A 24,170-nucleotide genomic window follows, 5' to 3' on the forward strand; every position below is an offset into this window, starting at 1 on the left:
GCACACTGTCTGCAGTCAAAGCAGTAGGATTTGAAAGAGGCCACCCAGAGCCTTGAGACCACTCACCCAGTCACTGGCCAACCACAAACGCCTTTTCCCCACCCAGATTCTGAGCCTTCCCCATACCAGACCCAGTCTTTCCTTGATCCATCATCTGCCCTAGACCCAGGACACATCACTGTTTCTCATCTGTCCAGCCTGAATGTGGTTATAATAGGTGCTTGATGAATAAGGGCAGAAAAGTGAGCAAACACTGGCCAAGAAAGCTGCCCCCGAGAGGAAGTGAGAACGAGAGACAGGTCCCAGATGTCATACTGAGTGGAGGAAAGCAAGTTTGCAAACTATGTATAGAGAGCATAAACCATTTTTTTTAATTTATGAAATGTATTTTAATAAAAAAAATTCAAGAAGGATGTTCTCACGGGTCTGTGTTCAATGGTGAGAAGCAGAGATGGACTCCGCGGGGCTCCCATCTATCTTCTTCCTTCTCATCAGAGAGGCATACATCATACCGGACACTGGTAGCCTCCTCCTGAGGCACATCTGGGGCTGCTGCTTGAAGGTAAGAGTGGAGCGCCTCTGCAGTCACTGTGCTTGCCTTGCTTTGACAAAGATGGAGGCATGCTCCCCTATGACCCAGCAATTCCATTCCTTGGCATTTACCCACTCGTCCAGAAATAAGGACATTCTAAATCCACTAGCACAACCATGTTCAGTGCAGCACTATTTACCATAGCAAAGATATGGAAGATATGGAACCAACCCAGATGCCCCTCATTTGATGAGTGGATCAACAAGATGTGGTATTTATACACAATGGAATGCTATGCTGCTGTCAGAAAGAATGACATCGCCCCATTGGTAAGGAAATGGAAAGGAAAAAAATCATATTAAATGAAGTAAACCAGACTCAAAGGAACATAGGCTCAATGGTTTCCCTCGTTTGTCATAATCAGTAGAAACCTTGGGCTCTCCTAGCAGAGATTTACAATAGAACAAAACCTAGATACATAGGGCCATATAGTATGATGCTAAATGAAAGGACCTCCAGGATATAGAAACAAAAGCCATATAACAAATGATTGTTGTCCTTAATGTACTATGTTGTCTCTCATCTCCTTTGCTGTCCCTTGGTTATCTCATATGGTTACAGTATTTCACCTTGTTATCTGATATATTTATATACGATTATTTGTTTATTTGAAATAGGATAGATAAGGGGAGGAGAACAAGATGGGGGTGAGGGTGGGGGGAGGTAAATGGGGACCAAGACATGAGAAAGGGTATCAATGTATGTGAAGTAATGCACCCTCTATGTAGTGAATATAATGTAACCCTTCTATTAATTACAATAAAAATATTGGGAAAAAAAGATGGAGGCATGCTTCCATGAGCAGGCCCAGACATTCTGTAGGCACTCACCCAGATTCTCATCTCCTTCCATTGCCCAAATGAGTGGGACTAAACCCAGCTTTCTCAACTGCCCTTCATCCTTCTTTCTTCTCTTTTCCTCTCTATGTCCAAACATGTGCAAGCTTGGATGAGTACAAGTTGAGAGCCCTTTTTAAACAGCTCATTAAAAACTATTAAGAGCTGAAAATTGACTGTGGGAAACAACTCAGCAATAGCTTCATTAGATTGCTTGAAGTAAAAGAGCTACAAAGCCTACCTGTCTTACCACTGATTTCTTAGGGCTCTCTAATCACACTTCAAAATTTGTATTCCAAGAATTATTGAGCTTCTACTAGGGAAGTCTGAAGTCTTGCCAAAGCCCAGAGAAATTCTCCAGCTTTCTCCCAGAGCCCTTGCAAAGGGAAGAGGTAAGGTTTTTGGATGGAGAGAGAGCAACTGTGATTGTGCTTGTAATTGTTGCTGGATTTGTTATTAGGGAATAAGTATGCGGAGGGAGTGAGAGTTCCCTACTAAACTGACTTTCCTATTTGGGATATTGAACTTTTTCTTTGTAGGACTTTATGATAGCTAGGAAGTGAAGGATTTACAAAAATAATCCAACAAGGAAATAAAAAGAAATGGGCTAAATGTGGTGGGATATATCTGTAATCTATAAGCTATCTGTAAGCTATTTGGGGAACAGAGGTTGAGAGGATCTTAGTTGGAGACCAACTTGGGGAAAGGCATAAAGCATTATCTGGAAAAAGCTAAAGCAAAATTGGCTGGCTGCATGACTCAGGGGGTGGAGCATTAGCCTAGCAAGTGTGTTTCTGAGTTCAAACCCCAGTACCACCACAGAGAAGAAAAGGATGCAAAATATGCTTCAAAGTCAGAAACAAGCAGCAGTTCCTTGCTCTGTTTTCTAAATGGTCTGTGCATCAAGGGCTGGGAACTTGTGGGAAAGTAAGAGGAGCAAGTTGAGAGCACAGAGTTACAGGCTGTAGGGTCAGAAATGGCCTCGTCCAGTGTAGCAATGAGGTTCTGGGGTAGAGATCCCCAAAGCTTGTTTCCATAGCTAACCTGGTCCTAATCACAGTGAGGCCAGAATTTACAAACGAATGAATAGTTCAGTCACTGAAAGGTGTTCAACAGAACACATGCAATAGAAGATATTCATTTGGATGTCTGGAATTCACAAACTTACATTTTGGAAGTTGCTTTTTATGTTATTTTCATTACTTCAAAAAAGGAAAGAGGTTAGGCATGCCTTTCTAATACAAACAAAACAGAAGCTCTAGCTTATGGAGGGGATCATTTCCAGGTGTAGCTCTTGGAACTTTGTTTCCCAAGGAGCCCAAGGCTGCATATTCCTTCACCTCGGTCTTCTTGACCTCTAGCTTTCAAGTTTCCATAGAACCACCAGCTTCTATATAGGAGTGGCCAGTAACATCTTTCCCTTGTCCAGCCAGCTACAGGAAAACCACTGGAAGAGAAGACTGACATTGCTAGACATCTGAAAGCTGACTGTAAGCAAGGGGAAAAAAAGAGTCTAGGAACAATATCACCTAAGTGCTTGGGTCTATGCTGTCGTGACTCACAGCCCAGCAGAATGGTCCAGAAACCATTCCTGAACAGACCGGCAGGCCCACACCTGGCCTCTGCTTCCCTTCTGTGAGACTCTAGACCAGTTCATTCGTCCTTTCTAATCCCGTTTTCTCCCTGAAATGTGGGATAAAGTACCACTTTACTCAAAGGCTTATTGGGGATTCAGTAAAGTAAAAATGAGTGCTCAATGATGGTTTACAATGCTATTATTTCAGTGCAGATTGGTTCTCTAATTAACAGATGCAAAATTAACCCCTCCACACACACAACGTCATTTTTCACTTTCTTCTGGAACTTAATATAAGGAAATGAAAATTACAATGGGCTTCCCTTTCTCATCTACCAAATTGCCAAAAATAAAAAAAATCAAGTTTGCCCATAGAGTTTATAAATGAAAATAGACACTCTTACCCACATTTCTTAGTCCACCTGCCAGTAGAGTTGGGAAAAACTACAGCTCTGGAAAATTCAGTAGCATCTAGAAAAATTACACACACACGCCTTATCCTGAAACTGGCAAAATAACTGAAATTGTATCCCGTAGGCACATGGCACCAAGTATATAAAAAGACACAAGGCATATCAATCAATGACACTGTATGAAGCTTATTTTGGTCCAATTTTGAAAGACAAAAATCTAAGTACAATACAGGAAATGTGAACATTGATTGGGTCTTTGATATTCCTAAGGAATTGTTACTGGTATTCTAGATATGATTCACAGTATTGTGGTTATTCTTTTCCCTAAAGGGCTCTTATCTGTTACAGAAACTTACTAAAATATTTAAGAATGGAATAGCATGTTGGGGAATGCTTAAAAATAGTCCAGGAAGGAGTGTGTGGGCTGTAGTACTTAGGGGTTTGTTATAGTGTCCTATTTTTGTATACGTGCAAAAGTTTCTAGAATCAAATTAAGATATTACAAATAAAGCACCATCCCCCCACTAGAATCTTAGAACTTGAATTTCTTTTCCCAGGAGACACCACAGCTTCCTATTTGCTTGGATTTCCTATTTGCTTCCACAGATGGGTCTGGTCATTCAAATATTGTATATGAATTCATGAAGGTTCAAGAGTAGGGCCCTTTGTGAAGACTCCATTTTTCCCCATTTACTTCAATGAGCTCTTTCAAGTCTTATTTTGCCTCAAACTTTCTCTCTAGCCTTATGTCATGGAGAGCTTCCACGTGAGTGTATAGGATATCAATGAGATGCACACATCACACTACAAGCATGCCACAGATGACTCAGAGAACCCACAGTAATGAATATTTGCGTTGCTCCTCACTGTTTTACTGCAACCACTCTTGAATGTATCTGCCTATGCACAAGTCTCTACAGTGGGCGGTGAGATTAAGAGATGATAGAATTGCTTACATCCAAGTTCGTCATCATTTCTGAATGAATGTACACGTTGCTTTTCCATTTACCCCATCCCTTTTCAGAAGATCTCAGTGAAAGGGGGTCATTCAGCAAATGGGTGATGCTATTTTTTACTATCATTCTCATCTCCTCAATTAGAACTATTATTCTAGCCTGATACTGGTACTCACCTCCCTCCTGCAGCCCCCACCCCCAACACAGTCCTTGTGATGCCATCATCTTAGCCCTCCTCCATCCTATGTTTTTCCTCCAGGCCTTTCTAGAAGAGCCCTTATCATGGACCTGTGTGCCCTCTGATTCCTGCCCACCTCTTTATCCTCACATGACATCTACGCTGACTCTCCAGCCACATTGGCCCCCCCCTCCCTTTAGATGTCCCCTGATTCCTCCTAGCCTTTGCATACACACTGTCTCTCTGCCTAGGCTTCACAGGCCTGCCCCGTCTGGTGATTCCAATTCTTCCTTCCATGAATTGTCACTTTCTCAAAGCATCCCCCCATGACCCCTACTCAGCAAACTCTTGGTACTGTTCATATTAATACTTAGAATAACTTATTTAAAAATACAGGAATTGTACCAAGTTAATTCCTATCCATTTTCTTGTTAGATCTCAAGTGCTATGAGGACAAAAACTAGGTGCCTTTGGGAGGGGGCAGCTCTGGGATTTCAACTTAGATCCTTGTGCTTGCTAGACAAGCTCTCTGCCACTTGAGCCATGCCTCCAGTCCTTTTTAGATTTTCTTTGTTTTTCAAATAGGATCTTATACTTTTGCCTGGGCAACCTCAAATATTAATCATCCAATCTCTACCCCCACACATAGCTCGAGTTAGAGGCATATGTTATCATGCCAGCCCAGCTGAGTGCATTTTTGGTCACCTAGACTCTAACCCAGTACCAAGAAAATAATTGTCTGTATAAACGCATGTTGAATGAATAAGTGAGGGAGCAGAGGAGTGCCTATCCACATATGGAAAACTCCACTTGTTGCATAGTTTTGCTTGGCCCCTGCTTCATCGCAAGGACCTGTGATAGAAGGCAAAGTGACTGAGGAGGCCACCAGCCAGTGGTCCCCTCCAGGCCCATTTGTAGATCTAAAGTCCCTGTGCATGTCTTTACGCTCTTTTGTGAAACACTCATGGGTGGGAAAGATAACCTCACTGGAATACCTATAGCACTTTGACATTTTCTAGCTACTAAAGCACATTGAGTCTCCAATCTAGTTACCATCAGTGATCAGGACTGGGATCAGAATTCTAGTGGGGTTTGCCTCTCCTAGACCCGAGAGCTGTACTTGGAAGTATTAAATAAAGTTTCTCTGCATGAAAGAGTGAGAAATAAAGGAATTATTTGCATGATACTTCACAGCTATACTGTGTAACTATGGGGCCTCCACTGCTTGCTGTCAAAACTAAGATATACCACAAAGGGCTTCCCAGACCAAAGCCCCCAGGCCTGCTGCCTCCTCTCTGTAGCTCAGTCTGTCTCTGCCCAGTAGGGGTGGCATCCCCAGGGCTGTAGTTTCCACACTGTCACATGAGAGCAGCTCCTTGCTGCAGTACCTGTTTTTGCCATAAGGTCAGCATCCCTGACAGTGATCTCAGGGCCCAGCACCTTCTGCAAGGCAGGTTTTTTTCTTTCTTTCAGCTGAATGCTAAGTTTTCCTGGGCAAGTCCAGGTAAGTAAATTTGTGCTACTCCTCTCAGTCACTACTTCTTCCCTTTGAACATTGCTATTTCATATGTCTGACTGTGTAGGTTTTTCTGTGAGTTGCCTCAAATTCAGTCAAGGAGAAACAAGATCCAGGTATGTATCCTGCATATAATTTGAGATTTGGAACCTCTATGCTCTGATTCTAGACCATCACCTTGGAAAAAACTCAAGATGATGACTTCAGACAATGTGTGTACCTTCAGAAAATTGTTCCCTCATTTAGGGAAGTGGTTGACTCCAAGGCTGGAGCACAGAAAGTACAAGATAAACTAGGAACATCTTGTTGTGCCAAGGAACTCAAAGAATGATGAGGACATATCAAAATATGGCCATGCTTTAAGCAGCCAATTTTGAAATTATTTGAACATCAAAATAAGTAATGATGGCAAGAGAATATAACCTACTAAAGAAAATGAGAAGAAATAATCCTAGGGTTAATTAATTAATGAGTTAGGATGGTAGTTATCTTCTGTGAAGTAGCAAGACAACTAACAAATCTAAAAGAAATAATAGAATTAGAAAATCACTATCAGAGCTAGGCACAGATGCTCAGGCTTTTAATCCTACCTAATTGAGAGGTAGAGATCAAGGGATTGAAATGAGGCCATCCCAGGAATAAAAATGTATAAGATTTCATCTTCACCAATGGTTAGATACAGTAACACACACCTGTCATCCCCAGTGACCTTGGAAAGCACAAATAGAAAGACTAAAGTTCAGGTTTGCCTGGGCAAAAGTAAGACCCTACTTTGAAAATAACCAATGGAAGAGAGGTCCCAGTGGCTTACACCTGTAATCCTAACTACTCCGGCTGAAATCTGAGGGCTACAATTCAAAGACAGCCCAGGAAGCAAGTCCATGGGACTCATCTCCAATTAACCACTACCAAAAAAAAAATTTTTTTAACAAAAGCGCAAAAGCAGAAGCAGAGCAATAGCTGAAGAGGTAAAGTCCCAGCTGTAACAAAGCAAAAGAAAAAAAAAACTACAGGACAGCACCTATGTCCTGAGATCAAGCCTAAGTAACAGCACAAAACATTTTTTTTAAATTGGGTGATATACAGAGGGGTTACAGTTACATTCGTCAGTTAGTGGGTACATTGCTTCTTGAACATTTAATATACCTTCTCATGCTTTTCTCCCACTTTCCCTCCCCCCCCGGCAAAATCTTATTTTTCCTCTTCCCATCTCTATTTCAAATAAATAAGTAAATGTATATGCTATATACCAGGTACCAAAGTCAGATATTGTAATAACAGGGGTCAAACCATAAGGGAAAAAAGAGAAAAGAAAAAACTTCACATAGTACATTAAAAATAACAGTCACCTTTTGCAATAGCCTCAAAGAAAATAAAGTACCTAGGAATTAACTAAGAATGTAAAGGACCTTTATCTTGAAAACTTTAACATCTTGAAAAAGAAAAGTAAAGCAGAACTGAGGAAATGGGAAAAAAAAAAAAAACCTCCCATGCTCCTGGACTAGAAGAATTAACACCGTGAAAATGGCAATCTTGCCAAGGGCTATCTACAAATTCAATGCAATACCCATCAATATCCCAATATCAGTCTTTAAGGAAATAGAAAAGGCAATCCAAAATTTCAGATGGAATAATAAAAGACCCTGTACAACAAAAACAATTCTTAGCAGAAAGAACGACATACGAGGAATTTCAATACCAAACTTTAGGCTCTATTTCAGAGCTATAATAACCAAAACAGTTTTGTACTGGCACAAGAACAGGCCTGAGGACCAATGGAATAGAATTGAAGACCCAGAAATCAACCCGCAGACATATGGCCACCTACTCTTTAATAAAGGAGCAAAAAAAATATAGAATGGAAGAAGGACAGCCTTTTTCAACAAGTGGTTCTGGCAGAATTGGTTAAGCACCTGCAGAAAACTAAAGTTGGATCCTTCTATGTCACCCTGCACCAGTATTAATTCCAAATGGATCAAAGACCTCGAGGTAAACTTTACAAGAAGGAATAGGAGATACACTAGGTGTCCTTGGCACAGGTGGAAATTTTTTAAATAAAGAATATATAGGAATACATCATTCAATTTTCTTAACTTTTCTATAAGTTTAAAATTATTCAAAAATTAAGATGTTGAAAGAAAACATTCAAGTAAACGAGAGAGATAGAGTGAGATTTATATCCAAAGTACCTGCTCTTGACAAGAAGATATTCTTCATCTCTACCATTTTTGTCACTCTCTCTCCAAGGTCTATGTTGGTTTGCCACAGAACAAATTTTTAGTAACATCAACTTAATTTCCCTGTACTGTAATTTCAGTCCATTTGCATTATTCTGACTGTGGGAAGGTTGGACAATAGAGCTACAAAATAATAGTCTATCCTCTCTCTTGGCATTACAGGTCTTTACCTTCCATTGGCACAGATCACAAATATAACTCTGCAATGATCTGTGTCGTAAATGAATGCTTCTCGTCAGTCTCCCCCAACGTACCACTTTGTTTTAAGGGAGGCAGGAACCATATCAGGCTTTACTAAACATTGTATCCTCAGTGTGGGACTGAGAACAAAACAAAAAGGGGGGACTCGTGGCTCAAAAAAAATGACAAGAATTTCAAGATGATGAGAGGTTAGCATTAACCTAAAACAAGTCCTCCTGAGCATTGGTCCTGTGTGAACCCAGGAGTTATAGCTCTGTGAAGCTGGCCATGGCTTAGCATATGCCACATGAATGAAGAAAGATATAAAGCTCCCTGGACACATTTCCAGACTGTGTTGCTCTTATGTTGAGAACTGATGTGGGTCTTCCGTTAAGTAACTCTGAATGGGTTCTGGACGCAGAGAGTACCAGCAGTGCCTACTGTGCAACAGGGATACTGATAAGACCCTAGCATTCCACACCTGCTTCCCCAGAGCCACCTCCCAGATGGACCATCCTCAGTTCCTGACATTCTGAATCTCCATGTAGGACCCATCTGCTTCCAGCCTCCCTCCACAATGCGTCTACCTCTGCTGCCCTTTATCAAATCCCATCCTAGTGTACAATGTTCTAATAGAAGAATACTAGAAGAATACAAGCCCCCTCTGGAGCTCACAGCATTAATAATTCCTGTACCAAACTGGGCTCTTTAAGCCACCAAACCTCCTTTCAGTTGTGACCTACATTGCCTTTGGTTCTGTGGACTGTGCATTCTGCAATTCGTGGGGGAAATGTTACTATGACAACAGCTCCCAGCACTGCAGGAAGGCAAAGCACCTACTTGAAGAAAGTTCACCTACCCATATGGACTTTATTCCTTGTTTCTAAATCCAATAGCCTAACAAAGTGGGTTGCAAAGGCATTTTTAAAAGGCTAATTCAGGTTGTAGTGTTAGCGATATCCTCTGAAATAAAAAGATGATAGAGAACCATAGTTTTTTTTTGCATTTATTCTGAGTACTAGGTGCTCAGTATTCCATGCTTCTATCTCTTGAGCTGTACGGCTCACCCTTTCTGCTTTAGGTACTTTTTACCTGGACTCTCATTTTTTTACCTGGCTTGCCTCAGATCACAATCCTCCCACAAATGACTCCTGAGTAGAATCACCGCACATGGCCTCTTAGTTGATGTGGAAGCTTGTTAACTATTTTTACCTAAGTTGTCCTCAAATCACCATCCTCCGAATCTCTGCCTTCAGAATACTTCTGATTACAAACATGTCCCATCATGAGTCAGTATTGTTTATATGACAACTATTATTATCACCTGGAATCCTGTTCCTCAGCTAATGTGAACTTCCTCACTGGAGAAAGAAGCAGATACCCACAAAGCCAGGGTTGTCTCTGTCTTTGAAGAATCCCAACATGGATGGGCTGATATTACATTCTCTTCTGCTAGCTGGGAGTTGTACCTCTTCCCATTTCATCACTCAGCAAATACTGTGTGTGTGTGTGTGTGTGTGTGTGTGTGTGTGTGTGTGTGTGTGTGTAATAGAAAAAGAATGAGGTGGGCTGGGAGTTTGGCCTAGTGGTAGAGTGCTTGCATAGCATGCACATAGACCTGGGTTCCATTCCTCAGTACCACATACATAGAAAGAGCTGGAAGTGACGCTGTGGCTAAAGTGGTAGAGCTCTAGCCTTGGGAAAGCCCAAGGACAGTGCTCAGGCCCTGAGTTCAAGTCCCTGGACTGGAAAAATAAGACAGAGAGAGGGATAGGGAAGGAAGGAGGGAGGGAGGGAGGGAGAGAGAGAGAGAGAGAGAGAGAGAGAGAGAGAGAGAGAGAGAGAGAGAGAGAGAGAGAGAGAGAGAGAGAACGAGGTGGTTAGATATAAACTCTGGCCTTGCTATGAGGCATGAGATCTCAAATTAGTTATTTCTTCTCTGAATCCCAGTTTCTTGACTAGAGACATATATTTTTTTCATCCAAATAATTATAAACTTTCTCAAGCAACTACTATGTACCTGGAGAAATAGTTTCTCCCACACAGGACTGGGGGGAGAGGGAGGTGTTTGGCCTGAGGCCAACTTTAGACTTAAGTGTAGAAATCATGCTCACTAGTTACATTTGCTTCCTTTCCACCTCAAGTTAGTACATCTCCTATTGAGTATTCCATCTCTGTTGACTGTGTGCCCGTGTCTCCCACTTACACTGACTAGATTCCTCAAGAGCAAGAACCAGCTTGCAACCCTCTGGACTCTCCAGAACCAGGCACTACATCAAGCACATTGTAAGCCAGTTTATGTACAATCCTAGGAATAGTTATGCAAGTTTCCTTGTGTTCTCAGTTCTATGAATGAACTGAGACTCTAATCAGCTTCCAGTGTAAGCTCCAGATTTCCTGCGGGAGGTGATTAGAAGGCACATGGTCAGGGGCTATTGCACATGTATAAGCAGCACTTTGATAAGTAAACTGCAAGGGTCTGCCTGTTTAAGGAGCTTGAGGCCACATTTGCATGGGAACCATCTAGTTTTTGTTTTTTTCTGTTTTTGTTTGTTTTTGTCAGTTATGGGACTTGAACTCTGGCCCTGGGAACGGTTCCTAAGCTCTTCAGCCCAAGGCTAGCACTCTACCTCTTGAGCCACAACGCCACTTCCGATTTTCTGGTGGTTAATTGGAGATAAGTCTCACAGACTTTAGTACTCAGGCTGGCTTTGAACCACAATCCTCAGATCTCAGCCTCCTGAGTAGCTTGAGGCATGAGCAACCAGTACCCAGCAAACAATCTGCTTTGTTTGGATTGTGGGATGACTTGAGTGGGGCAAAGGTAGAGATTTTCAATGAACTTTAAAGTCAACCACCTTCAAAGCCTCCAGACCTCTTGGTCTTCCAGTTGAGCAGCTGTTATCTGATTTTGTGCACCCCATAAGTGACCTGTGGTCTGCCTCATTATTTTTCTCCAACAGGACATCATGCTCATTTCTTCCCTTCACTGACAGCCTTGTGGCAAGGGAGCACTCCAGAAAGGAAAGAAAATCAACTCAAAACAGAGCATCTATATCCTGGTGATGTTAGCCTGGAACTCTGTCATCCTTTCTTCATTTCCCTCCCCAGTGGAGCTTGGAGAAAAATGTGTCACATCATCTGGTAATCCCTTCTGGACATGATCATGTTTTTAGTTACTGCCTATTAGGGTCCACTTGGTTATTTTTCATCTTATCATGATTGCATTTAAAACTTGATTCGATTCTATTGATTATGTCATAAAAAAAAATAGGTAGCCTACTTTCTCCTCTAGTCTCTTGATTGCTTAATGTAAAAATCCTACTGGTGCCTCAGAGGCTTAAACTGATTTCTTTGTTCTACTCACTCTCCTTCTATTTCTTTCACTTTCCCTTCTCAAAGCTGACATCTCTCTTCAGCCCTTGCAAAAGGCTTTAGTTTTTATTGCTGTTATTTGCCAGCCTCTGTTAAAGCTATTTGCTTTCCAACCACCAGAGGGGAAAGGAGAAATATGTCTCCAATTCCCAAATACTGTCATTGGCCAAACTGTTTTTGAATGAATTCATTTATATTTATTGGCTCCAAGGGCTAGTTCTTCCATTATTTGTACCTTCCCTCTCATAGAAAGAAAGGCTGGCTGTGGGTTACAATAAGGGCAGCCTCCGGAGGGGACCAATCCCCAGTCAACTGAGTGACCTACTATGTGACTGATGTTGCTTCCAAGAAGCAACCCCACATTCCATCATGGGAAGGCCCCTTTGGCTGCCCCCAGCAGGTGAAAGCCAATGACGAAAAGAAAAAAAACCAAAGCCATCAGTGAGGATGCTACTAAGATATGCCTTAAGAGCTCACACCAGCCAGTGGCTAATGAACCCTGGGTTTACCCACTTTCTCCAAGATTGTTCTGTGCCATATCAGAGTACCACTTTATACTTTAATTCATTTGTAGTTGGGGTCATGTTGTTGTTGATTTGATTTGATTTTGTGGAGGATTTTTTTGGCATTGGAATTTCAGCACAAGGGAAGGTAGGCATTTTACTACTTGAGTCATGCCTCCCACACCTATTTGCTTTGGTTGCTTTCAAGATAGGGTCTTTCATTCTTGGATAAGTTGTGATGCTCCTACTTGCACTTCCCCATGTTGCTGAGAATGGCAGGAACATGCCACTGCACCCAGCCATCATGCTTCTCCAGTAAGACATGTGCAGTTGTGCCTAGCTATTGACTGAAATAGGATCACATGAACTTAAATGCCTTGGCTAGCCTTGAATCATGATCCCTCGTTCTTCACTTGCCAAGTAGCTAGGATTATGAGTTTGGATCATCATGTCTGGATTAGGTACATTTTTTTCTTTTTTCATATATTTTATTGTAATTAATAGAAGGGTTACATTGTATTCATAAACACGATACCCTTTCTCATGTTTTGGTCCCCATTTCCCTTCCCCCCCCCTCCTAGGTACAATTTTTTCTTACTATCGACTTTTATTCTACTTTCTTTCCTTGTTTCTTTTTAAAGAACCCTTATCCCTATCAGGAACTCTTGCCATAACCAGAAAGTAAATGGATAATTTTAAAAGTAAGTACAATTAAAATTAAACAGATCACCCTGCACCAGAATTAATTCCAAATAGATCAAAGACCTTGAGGTAAAATCAGATACCCTGAAAACTTTACAAGAAGGAATAGGAGATACACTAGGTCTCTTTGGCACAAGTTGAAACTTCCTTAATAAAGACCCAGAAATACAACAAATTAAGAAAGTTTGGGCAAATGGGACTGCATTAAACTGCAGAGCTTCTGTATGGCAAAGGACATAGCTAGCAAGTTAAATAGAAAGCCCACAGAGTGGGAGAAGATCATCACTACCCTTACAACAGACAAAGGCCTCATATCTAAAATATACCTACAGCTCAAAAACTTGAATCTCTCAAAAACAAATTCTCAAAGAAACAACCATCCCATCAAAAGATTTAAAGAGCAACTTCTCTGAAGAGGAAATAAGAATGGCCTATAGACACATGAAGAAATGCTCATCATCTCTGGCCATAAAAGAAATGCAAATCAAAACAACTCTGAGATTCCACCTCATTTTGGTTAGAATGGCCATGATCAAGAAATCTAATAACAACAGATTGCTGGAGGGGATCGATGCTACACTCTTGGTGGGAGTGTAAGCTTGTTCAAACCCTCTAGAAAGCAATATTGCAATTCCTCAAAAGACTAAACATAGAGCTCTCCTATAATCCAGCAATTCCACTCCTTGGCATTTACCTGAATGTCCAGAAACAAGGACATACTTAAGCCACTAGAACAACGATATTCATGGCAGCATTATTTATTATAGTTAAGATATGGAACCAACCCAGATGCCCCTCAGTAGATGACTTGATCCAGATGTGGTACTTACATGCAAAGGAATTCTATGCTGCCATCAGAATGACATCACTCCATTTGTAAAAAAAAATGGAAAGACTTGGAATAAGTCATATTAAGTGAAGTAAGCCAGACCCAAAGAAACATAGTCTCAATGGTTTCCCTCATGTGTAATAATTAGTATGTATCTAGGACTCTGCTAGCAGTGGATTACAATAACTCAAAAGCTGTGCACATAAGATCATATAGGATGAGACTAAATGAAATGAACTCTAGGATATGGAAACAAGAGGTTTATCTTATGTGATTATTGTTCTTAATGTACTGTGTTATTCTCTTCTCTTTTTTGCCCTTATCGTTAATTTCATAGTTACTGTATCTGACTTTGTTAGCTGGTATATTGTATATATGATTATTTGTTTATTTGAAATAGGAAAGGGAAGGGGGAAAACAAGATGATTGGGAGGGAGTGGGCGAGGGAAATGGGGACAAAAACATGAGAAGGGGTATCAATATATGAGAAGTTATGCACTTACTACCTCACAAATATAACTATAGCCCCTCTATATATTATCCTGACAGCCAGAAAAAAACAGCTAGAAACTAGGTCGAAATTCTGATTACAAACACACACACACACACACACACACACACACACACACACACACACAATTTATGAAGTAAAAGTTCAAATCAGTTATAACTCTCCCTTACTTCATTTCTACCATCTACTCCTTTTTTGTTACTCCTGGGGCTTGAACTCTGGGCCTGGGCACTGTCTTTGAGCTTTCTCAAGGCTAGCACTCTACCACTTGAGCCACAGTGCCTTTTTCTGTTTATGTGGTACTAAGGAATCAAACCCAGAGCTTCATGCATACTGGGGCAAGTAGTCTAGCACTAAGCCATACTCCCAGCCCCAAATAGAAATTTTTTTACTTAAGCAGATTGGAAAAAGATTAATCTTTTATTCACTTGTGTGTTTATTTGTATCTTCTTCCCTTCCTTCTTTTCTTCTTTCCCTCCCTCCTTCCTTCCTTTCCTCACTCTGGTAATGTTGAAGATAGAACTCAGGGACTTGTACATGCTGTGCAAGTGCTCTACCACTGAGTTCACAATCTTCCAAATTTTGTTGTTATTTTTAATATACTAGTGTGCATCATGAATCTACAAGAAAGATGCTAGGGTGACCACTTCCTAATCTTACTTATCCATGAGACTGGAGTTCTTAGGATCACAGTTGAGAAAAGACAGTTAGGTAAATGATAGAATATTTGAGAGACAGAGTATTTGAAGGGTGAGTATATAAATCTAGAAAGAAAATTCAAGATGCTGTGATTCTAGCTGGCTATCAGAAATAGAGAGCTTTTTATGGAGAGATTATTTACTGATTTTTCCACAACACTGGTTATGTAATTAAAAACAGCAAAGCTATTTCATGTTTAAAATGATCAGGGAGAGGCTAGAGAGAGGTAGTAGAGATCTTGAAGCTGACTGCCGGACTGGTTGGCACACATTACCAATGCTGTTTCCTTCCTACAGCAATGAGGCAGATTTCCAGTAGTATTTGGCCATGCTTCTTATTGGTCATCACAGAAAACACTACCTTCAATGCAGCTTACTCACTGCCATCCTAATCAGCAGCAGCATCACTTTTCTCCTTTTTTCACTTGAGGCAGATTCCACCTACCATAAAATCAAAATTAGCCATATCACTTGTCTGTCTTATTTATCTATTCCAGCACAGGGCTTGAACTTAGGGTCTTGAGCTCTGTCTTGATTTTGTTCACCCAAGGCTGATGCTCTAGCACTTGAGTCACACCTCTACTTGTAGATTATTTTTTCTTGTTATTAGAAGTAAGAATCTCTCAGATTTGTCTGTCCTGGCTGGATGCAAACTGTGATCCTCAGATCTCAGCCTCCTGAGTAACTAGGATTACAGGTGAAAGCCTCTAGGGCCCAGCTAAATTTACCATTTTAAAAATATATAACATCACAGCATTTCATTCATTTGCAATGCCTTGCATTCACACCCACCATCTAACATCCAAATGAAAAGGATATGAAGCATTGTGCCTGGAACTTCTCCTCCCTTCCCCATAACTTCTGTGCCAAGAAGAATTGAAGTGGGCTATCAAAAGAACAGATGAATGCTGAAGTAATAAAGCAGAAAGAGCCATAGAGGAGAGTGAGGGAAATATATCAACACAACGCGTTGCAACTGAGCATCCCTCGTAACTCCGAGCATCCTGGCCATGAGGGAAAGATGAGAAACACAGTGACGACTGGCTAAGATCAGAAAGGTGAATGCTCAGTATAATTCAAGTGAGGAAAGGGTGGCTTGAGGGGACTTAATTCTAAAAGAAATTTTTCACATGGCCTTTATCATGGACATACATCCTAGGCAATGCACTTGACTGTGATTTTATAAGAAGAGTTTTCAGATGTGTTTTTCAATGAATATTTACTAGAGGAATTCGTAAGTGAATGAATAAATGAGCAGAAGATAAATCTCTATGAGCTCAGCTGAATTTTTATCACACGAACTTCATAAAGACATTCTCACTTATAGTACTGATTCATACACTCAATACTCAATAGAAACTACAATCGCTCCCAAACTAGTAAATTCTTTTTGAAACCCAAATTGTCAGGAAACCTATAAGACTTTGGTGAATAACCCAAATGCCTTATGAATTCATGGAGTTTTATGATGAGACAGTCTCCATTCTTAGAATCAGACTTGTATAAGTTGTTTTAAAGCTTACTTTTTTGTCTTATTTGAAGAGGTTCAAGTGCTCTTGGAATGGATATACTCCTCAGACCATTGAAGTATGCAAATGAGAACAGACACCTGGGCCCAGCCCTTTGGCCTACCTAATTCTAACAATGGAGGTAACTCATTCTATTCAAAACTCCAATGGAGGAAATTCTTGACACTAAAAGTATAGTAAGCTTCATCATTTTTCTAGGCTACTGACTCTAGACTAAGGCTGAAAACAAATGGAATCAGTGAGAAGAAATACCATAGAAGGCACATAGAGTTTGGGAACACATATCCAAAAGGAATGCTTTTCCTGGAGTGAACTTCCTCCATCCCATATTCTGGGTAAAACTCAGGGCCTTACACGCATTCAAAGTCCAGGCTGTTCCCTTGATCTACATTCCTAACCTTGGACAATATTTTTGTTTATTTATTCATTTTGGCAGCACAGAGTTTACTCAGGGCTTCACGCTTGCTAGACAGGCACTGTTCTGCTTGAGTCATCCTCCCAGCCATTTTCGTTCTGGTTGTTGGGTTGTTTTGTTTTGGGGTTGAACTAAATTCGGTGCTTTAGGCTCTGGCTTAGTTTGCTTGCTCTCACTGGTACTCTACCACTTGAGCCTAGGCTGGCTTCAATTCTTACTCTATATTTTAGATAGTCTCTTGACTAGGATTACAGGTATGAACCACTAGTGCCTGGCTACTCTGGTTATTTTTGACATAAGGTCTATCTTTTGCCTAGGATAACCTGGACTGTGAGCCTCCCATTTATACTTCATGCCTTAGTTTGGATGACAGGCACAAGCCATTATACTCAATTGCTGAGACAGAGACTCAAACTTTTTTTCCCAGAATGACCTTGAACTGTGATCCACCCTATTTCTAAATCTGAGTTGCTAGGATTAGAGACATGAGAAACTGGAATCTAGTCCTGGACTACTTCTAATTTAAAGTTATTGTTTTGTATTTGTTTGTTTTTTATAATTTTCAGTACCCTTTTCCTTTTCTTACACTTGAATTACTGATTCATAAAAATTTTGTTCAATTTTGTCTCAATGTGATGGATTAAATAGTTTAAAATGGGAGAAGTCACAATATGGGAGGTGGCTCATCTGTCCCCTCATGATTTAGACACCTTGGTTGGCTTGTTTACTCTCTCTCTCTCTCTCTTTCTCTCTCTCTCTCTCTCTCTCTCTCTCTCTCTCTCTCTCTCTCTCTCTCTTTCTCTTTCTTTCTCTCTACCTCAAACAAGATATAAGTATCTCCATCTCTATGTCACTGAGCTGCTGGGAATACAGCGAGGTTAATGGTTCAATTTAAGATCATGTGTATTTAAACTATTAATATGATATCACAAATGGAAACTATTATTAATAGATATTTTAAATTTTGTAGAATAGCATTAACATTAGCATTAGGATAGTAAAAAAAAAAGTGTCTGTAATCTGATTTTCCAAATGAGTCAATCTGTATTTGTTACATTTCAGCTGCTTCTAGTTCTGGTCCATCCATAGCCAAGATTATGTTGTAAATGCAATTTTGCATCCTGATTTATTTCCTCTAACATTATATGAGGCATGTTCTTTGCTACCTATGAATCACTAAATGATGATTTTAAAAGCCATATGTATTCAAGGACAATAAGATGCAGTGACCCTCTACATAGTATAACAGGGTCCTCCATGTTTTCTAAATGTATATCTCTCAAGATGACCGACAAAGTTGGCCTTTGGAGAAATGCTCCTTGGGATAACTGATTTAACAAAGAAGTAAGCCGGTCAGAGCATTAACCTTTTATGAGCTTTAAAGCAGCTGGGTATCATGTTGCTACAAGGTACAAATGTATCTTGCAATGTGATTCCCCCACAGTGTGCTGTCTCTGAATATAATGCAGCCCGACCTCCAGCACCAAGCTCAATGTATCTGAAGATCCAGGAAGGTCCCTTCTAATACCAGCATCTCTGCTCTCTGTATTCAGAAGCCTGGGTAGATAGAAGTTCATAAAGGACAGGACCACAGGAGAATGGCCAGGCAAGTCAGAGCTAAGAGGGAGAGGACATAGTGTGACTTAGAAATGAGGACAGAGCACATTCATGAAGGAACATCAGGTATGGATCAAGAAGTGGTCCAAGTTGATGGGACTGGGGTTGAAGATCTAGCTCAGTGATAGATCATGTACCTCACTCATTAGAGGCCAGGCCTGCACATGTGTGCCTACACATAGGTGCAATACACACACACACACACACACACACACACACACACACACAAAACCATACACATCAGCTTCCTCAGAAAATGCAAAACTTTGAATTCTGCAAAGGAACTTGAATGTAATTAGGTGGGTTCTGGGGAGCACCAGACACTGACACTATAAGGAAAATATATATGTTTGTGTGTATATATACATATATACATATGTATGTACATATATGCATACATGCATGTATATGTGTATATACATGTATGTGTGGATGTATATATGTATATGCATATGTACATATTTATACATATGTATGTAGCTAGAGAGACAAAAGTAAAATGGCATGGGAGGATGAGGGAGAAGAAAACTCTGGGAGAAGTTCAGAGAAGTGATTGACAATGCAGTTGGTGAGTAGTTAGTACTAAGTATGGTGTGCAGGCTCTGGTCCATGTACTTTTATATTCACTAATTCAATCCTTACAACAGTCCTCTGATTGTAGTCCTCTGATTACTATAATCCCTATCTTCCTGATGAATTATTGAGGCCCACAATTATTAGGTGACCTGGGAAACTTGCCAAGGTACCAGGGCATGAGTGGCAGCCTCAGAGTGGAAATGCAGACGGGCTGACTCCCACCCCGAGTTCCCCACTCCATGCCAGCCTTCCCACACAGAAGCCTATGCGCTTGTGACTGCAGCCAAATGAGAGTCCACTGGGCAGGCATGGAGGGACACACAAAGGCACAGACATGAAAAGGAATATGTTACTCATGGGGGAAGACAAATCCCAGAGGGTGGGGATGGGGAAATGTAATTGAGAAGGAAGACAATGAAGAAAGAGAAGGAACTTCCACTTCTCCCAATCTCTGTGATCTGCACTGTGGAGGAAATATAAGATAAGCCCATCTCCCTGCTTGCTTCTGGACATTGATTTTCTCCGTGACTTGCACAGAGCTGAGTTTTTTTATTGTAAGGCTTGTGTGGGTGGAGGCTGGCCTCCTTACTGTCATTCACCCATCCAACCAACACGTATGATGTGCCCATCAGTGAAGCACGGATAAGCACTGCTTTTCCATGGGCTTAAAAAGTGGCACATTGCCTACAAAAACTCAGATTAGCGGTCTCCTTTTCCTACCAGCCAGGAACTAGCTTGGCCAAAGGGCCTCCCTATAAGGTACATCAGAACTCTATTCTTTGTCAGTAAAATGGTATCCTGTCATGTCTTGTTAATAATCTAAACATCTCAGGTAAATAATGTCACCTTAATTATAGTTGCATAGGATCTAGGTGGTTTGAGCTGGTGTCTTTCATTTTATTTATTTTTTTCATATATTTTTATTGTAATTAATAGAAGGGTTACATGATATTTTCCAGATAGATGGTGCATTAATTCACATACATTGATACCCTTTCTCATGTCTTGGTCCCCATTTAACTCCCCCCTACCTCCACCCCTCATCTTGTTTTCCCCCCTTCCCTATCCAATTTCAAATAACCAAATACAAATATATCTGATATATCAGGTAACAAAGTGAGATACTGTACCAATATGAGATAACCAAGGGACAGCAAAAGAGAAGAGAGATAACATAGTACCTTAAGAACAACAATCATTCATTATATGGCTTATGTTTCTATATCCTAGAGATCCTTTCATTTAGCATCATACTATATGGCCTTTTGTGTCAAGGTTTTGCTCTATTGCAAATCTCTGCTAGGAGAGACCAAGGTTTCTACTGATTATGACAAATGAGGGAAACCATTGAGCCTAAGTCCCTTGGAGTCTGGCTTACTTCACTTAATATGATCTTTTCTAAGTCTTTCCATTTCCTAACAAATGGGGCAATGTCATTCTTTCTGACAGCAGCATAGAATTCCATTGTGTACAAATACCACATCTTGTTGATCCACTCATCAACTGGGGGACATCTGGGTTGGTTCCATATCTTTGCTATGGTAAATAGTGCTACAATGAACATTGTTGTGTTGGTGGATTTAGTATATCTTTGTTTCTGGATGATTCGGTAAATGCCAAGTAGTGGAATTGCTGGGTCATAGGGGAGTTCTATGTTTAGTCTTTTGAGGAACTGCCATACTGCTTTCCATAGTGGTTGAACGAGTTTGCACTCCCACCAACAGTGTAGTAGTGATCCCTCCTGGCCACATCCCCTCCAGCATCTGTTGTTATTAGTTTTCTTGATCCTGGCCATTCTAACTGGAGTGAGGTGAAATCTTAGCTTGTTTTGATTTGCATTTCTTTTATGACCAGAGATGTTGAGCATTTCTTCATGTGTCTATAGGCCATTTTTGCTTCCTCTTCAGAGAAGACTCTCTTTAAGTCTTTGGCCCATTTTTTAATGGGATGGTTGTTACTTTGGAGATTAGTTTTGGATTGATTCAATTTTTTGAGCTGTTGATATATTTTAGATATGAGGCCTTTGTCCGTTGTATGGTTGGTGAAGATCTTCTCCCATTCTGTAGGCTTCCTAATTAATTTACTAGCTATGTCCTTTGCCATACAAAAGCTCTGCAGTTTAATGCAGTCCCACTTATCCAGCCTTTCTCTGATTTGTTGTGATTCTTGGTCCTTATTAAGAAAGTTTCAACCTGTGCCAAGGAGGCCTAGTGTATCTCCTATTCTTTCTTGTAAAGTTTTCAGAGTGTCGGCTTTTACCTCCAGGTCTTTGATCCATTTGGAGTTAATTCTAGTACAGGGTGACAAAGAAGGATCCAACGTTAGTTTTCTGCAGGTACTTAACCAGTTCTGCCAGCACAACTTGTTGAAGAGGCTGTCTTTCTTCCATTCTATTTTTTTGGTTCCCTTGTCAAAGATTTGGTGGCCATAGGTCTGTGGTTTAATATCTGGGTCTTCTGTTCTATTCCATTGGTTTTCAGGCCTGTTCTTGTGCCAGTACCAAGCTGTTTTGATAATTATAGCTCTGTAATAGAGTCTAGAGTTTGGAATTGAAATTCCTCCTGCGCTGTTCTTTCTGCTAAGAAGTGTTTTTGCTATATGGGGTCTTTTATTATTCCATATGAAATTTTGGATTGACTCTTCTATTTCTTTAAAGAATGCCATTGGGATATTGATGGGTATTGCGTTGAATTTGTAGATAGCCCTTGGCAAGATTCAGCCCAAAGCATCTCTAGGGAGCTAGTCCTCTTTTTTCTCTAGACTATAGGCAACAACAATGTTTCCACCAGGAGCACTGAGGGTGGAGATGCTGGATGCTCCGCTCCTATAAGTCTCAAGGATGCTAACTCAGAAAATATGAAGAGAAATGAATCTCACAATAGTCAAAGATCCATGGGTTCCTTAAAGTTGGACCATCAAGTGAGGCACAACTAAACCATTTGTTTTAGTCTGTTATTTGTGCTATTTAAAAAAATCTTTGAGCTGGGCACTTTGAGCCAGGCTCATGCCGTATTGCTAGCTACTCCAAGGCTGATATCTGAGGATTACACTTGAAAGGCAGGAAAGTCTGTGAGACCCTTATTTCCAATTGAGTACCAGAAAATGAGAAGTGGCACTGTGGCTCCTAGCCCTGAGTGAAAAAGCTCAAGGATGGTGCCAAGGTCCCAAGTTTAAGCCTCAAGAACAAACAAAAAAAAATTCCTTGCCTGATGTGGTGGCTCACACCTGTAATCCTAGCTACTCAAGAGGCTGAGATCTGAGGATCATGGTTCAGAGCCAGCCCTGGCACTAAAATCTGTGAGACTCTTATCTCCAATTAACACCAGAAAATCAGAAGTGGTGCTGTGGCTCAAGGGATAGGGTGGTAGCCTTGACCTGAAGAGCTCAGGGACAACGCCTAGGCCCAGAGTTCAAATCTCACAACCAACAACAACAAGAAAAAATTCCTCAAGGCTGAGATCTTCATTAAAAAATAAATTTTTTTAAAGAAAGAGAAAGAGAGAGAGAGTGGGAAGAAGAAAGAGAAAGAGTTAAACCAAGGTATAGTGGTACACACTTGGAGTCCCAGATACTTGGAAGACACAGACTAAAGGATTATCATTCAAGGTCAACTTGCACAAAGTTAATTTGAGAACCTATCTGAGAAATGAACTAAAACTCAAAAGGGCAATGGGTGTAGTTCAAGTCTTAAAGCCCTTGCCTAGCAAAAAGGACAAACCACAGTGTTGAGTTCAAACCACAGTGCCATCAAGAAAAAAAATTTATTTGACTCATGATTCCAGCAGCTGAAAAGTCCAAACAGCATGGCACTGGCCTCTGGTGAGAGTTCCCTGTCCTTGTTACAACATGATGGCAGAAAAGCAGAAAGGAAAGTGTATGGACACAAAAGACACTGAGCATGGTGTGACTTACTGTACAATCCATTCTCTCAAGAACTACTGTGGTCATAGGAAACCTCACCCAGTCCTGCAAGACAGCATTAATCCATTCATGAAGAAGGAGCCTCATGACCCAATTACATTTCACCATGCTCCGCCTCTTAAAGGTTCTATCATCTCAACTGGAACCATGCTTCCAGCAGATGTGGAAATGGGAAAACATCCTCCATCAAAACTATTGCTTCACAAGTATGCTGCTATACACATCAGCCTAAAACTCTTCGGATGCCCTAAACTTCCCCCTAAGTGGAGAGAATACCAAGAATGCAAATGGTCCAAACTGGACCAACACACCAATGAGCAATTATCATGGAAATAGAAGGACATTTAGAAATGCGGCCCCTGGGAGATTTGTCTAGCACAGGTTTGCAAAGGACCTCCATCTCCTACTCCAGAAACATTTTCTTTTGTGCAATTAAAAGAGTCCTCCATCTGTCTAAGAACCACTTATATAAACTGCCTCCTCATTCCCCTGCCTCCACAGGTTCACCGTCTTCTGTTTCCGGTCCTTTTTTTTGCCCAGTAGTTAATTTGTGCATACCTATGTTCAGCCCAGAGCTAACTGCTAAGGAGAAAAGCCCCCTAGCCAAGTTTACTTAAAACATCACCCATCTGTGAAGAGCACACTTCCCTCCCCCACCCCCGCCCCAACATTACCATATAATTCCACCTGCACCCCTGCTATAAGCAGTTTGGAAGTATGATAAAGTCTGAAAATATTACATAGGTATGTCTGTACACACACTCACCCAGAGAATGTCTTTGAACAGAATGGATGAAGAGGTGGCTTTATTGGAAAGAGCTCAAATCCTCCCTCTTTACCTACACAAAGATGCAGGCCCACTTGCCCCTTTCAAGGATGAGAATACTGAGAGAGTTGTTCTCTAGATGGACTTTCAGACTTCAGGATGATGTTAGGAACTAGTTTGCTGCCCACATCACAGAGGCTCAGGAACTGACAAAGCAAACCAGCTGGCAGGAGTCAAAGGTCAT

General features: G+C 40.8%; 1 protein-coding gene across 1 annotated transcript in view; it reads left to right on the forward strand.

Moving 5' to 3' along the window:
- Positions 1 to 451: 451 nt before the first annotated feature.
- LOC150066497 (endogenous retrovirus group FC1 Env polyprotein-like) overlaps positions 452 to 24,170 on the forward strand; it is a 29,349-nt gene continuing 5,630 nt past the window's right edge. Inside the window, exon 1 of the mRNA XM_090352946.1 lies at positions 452 to 562. Within this exon, the coding sequence (XP_090209072.1) occupies positions 452 to 562 (111 nt within the window). The remainder of the gene's footprint in view (positions 563 to 24,170) is intronic.

The sequence above is a fragment of the Megascapheus bottae genome, chromosome 2 (genome assembly GCF_031878675.1).
Source record: "Megascapheus bottae isolate mThoBot1 chromosome 2, mThoBot2.hap1, whole genome shotgun sequence".
In the NCBI taxonomy this organism is placed as follows: Eukaryota; Metazoa; Chordata; class Mammalia; order Rodentia; family Geomyidae; genus Megascapheus; species Megascapheus bottae.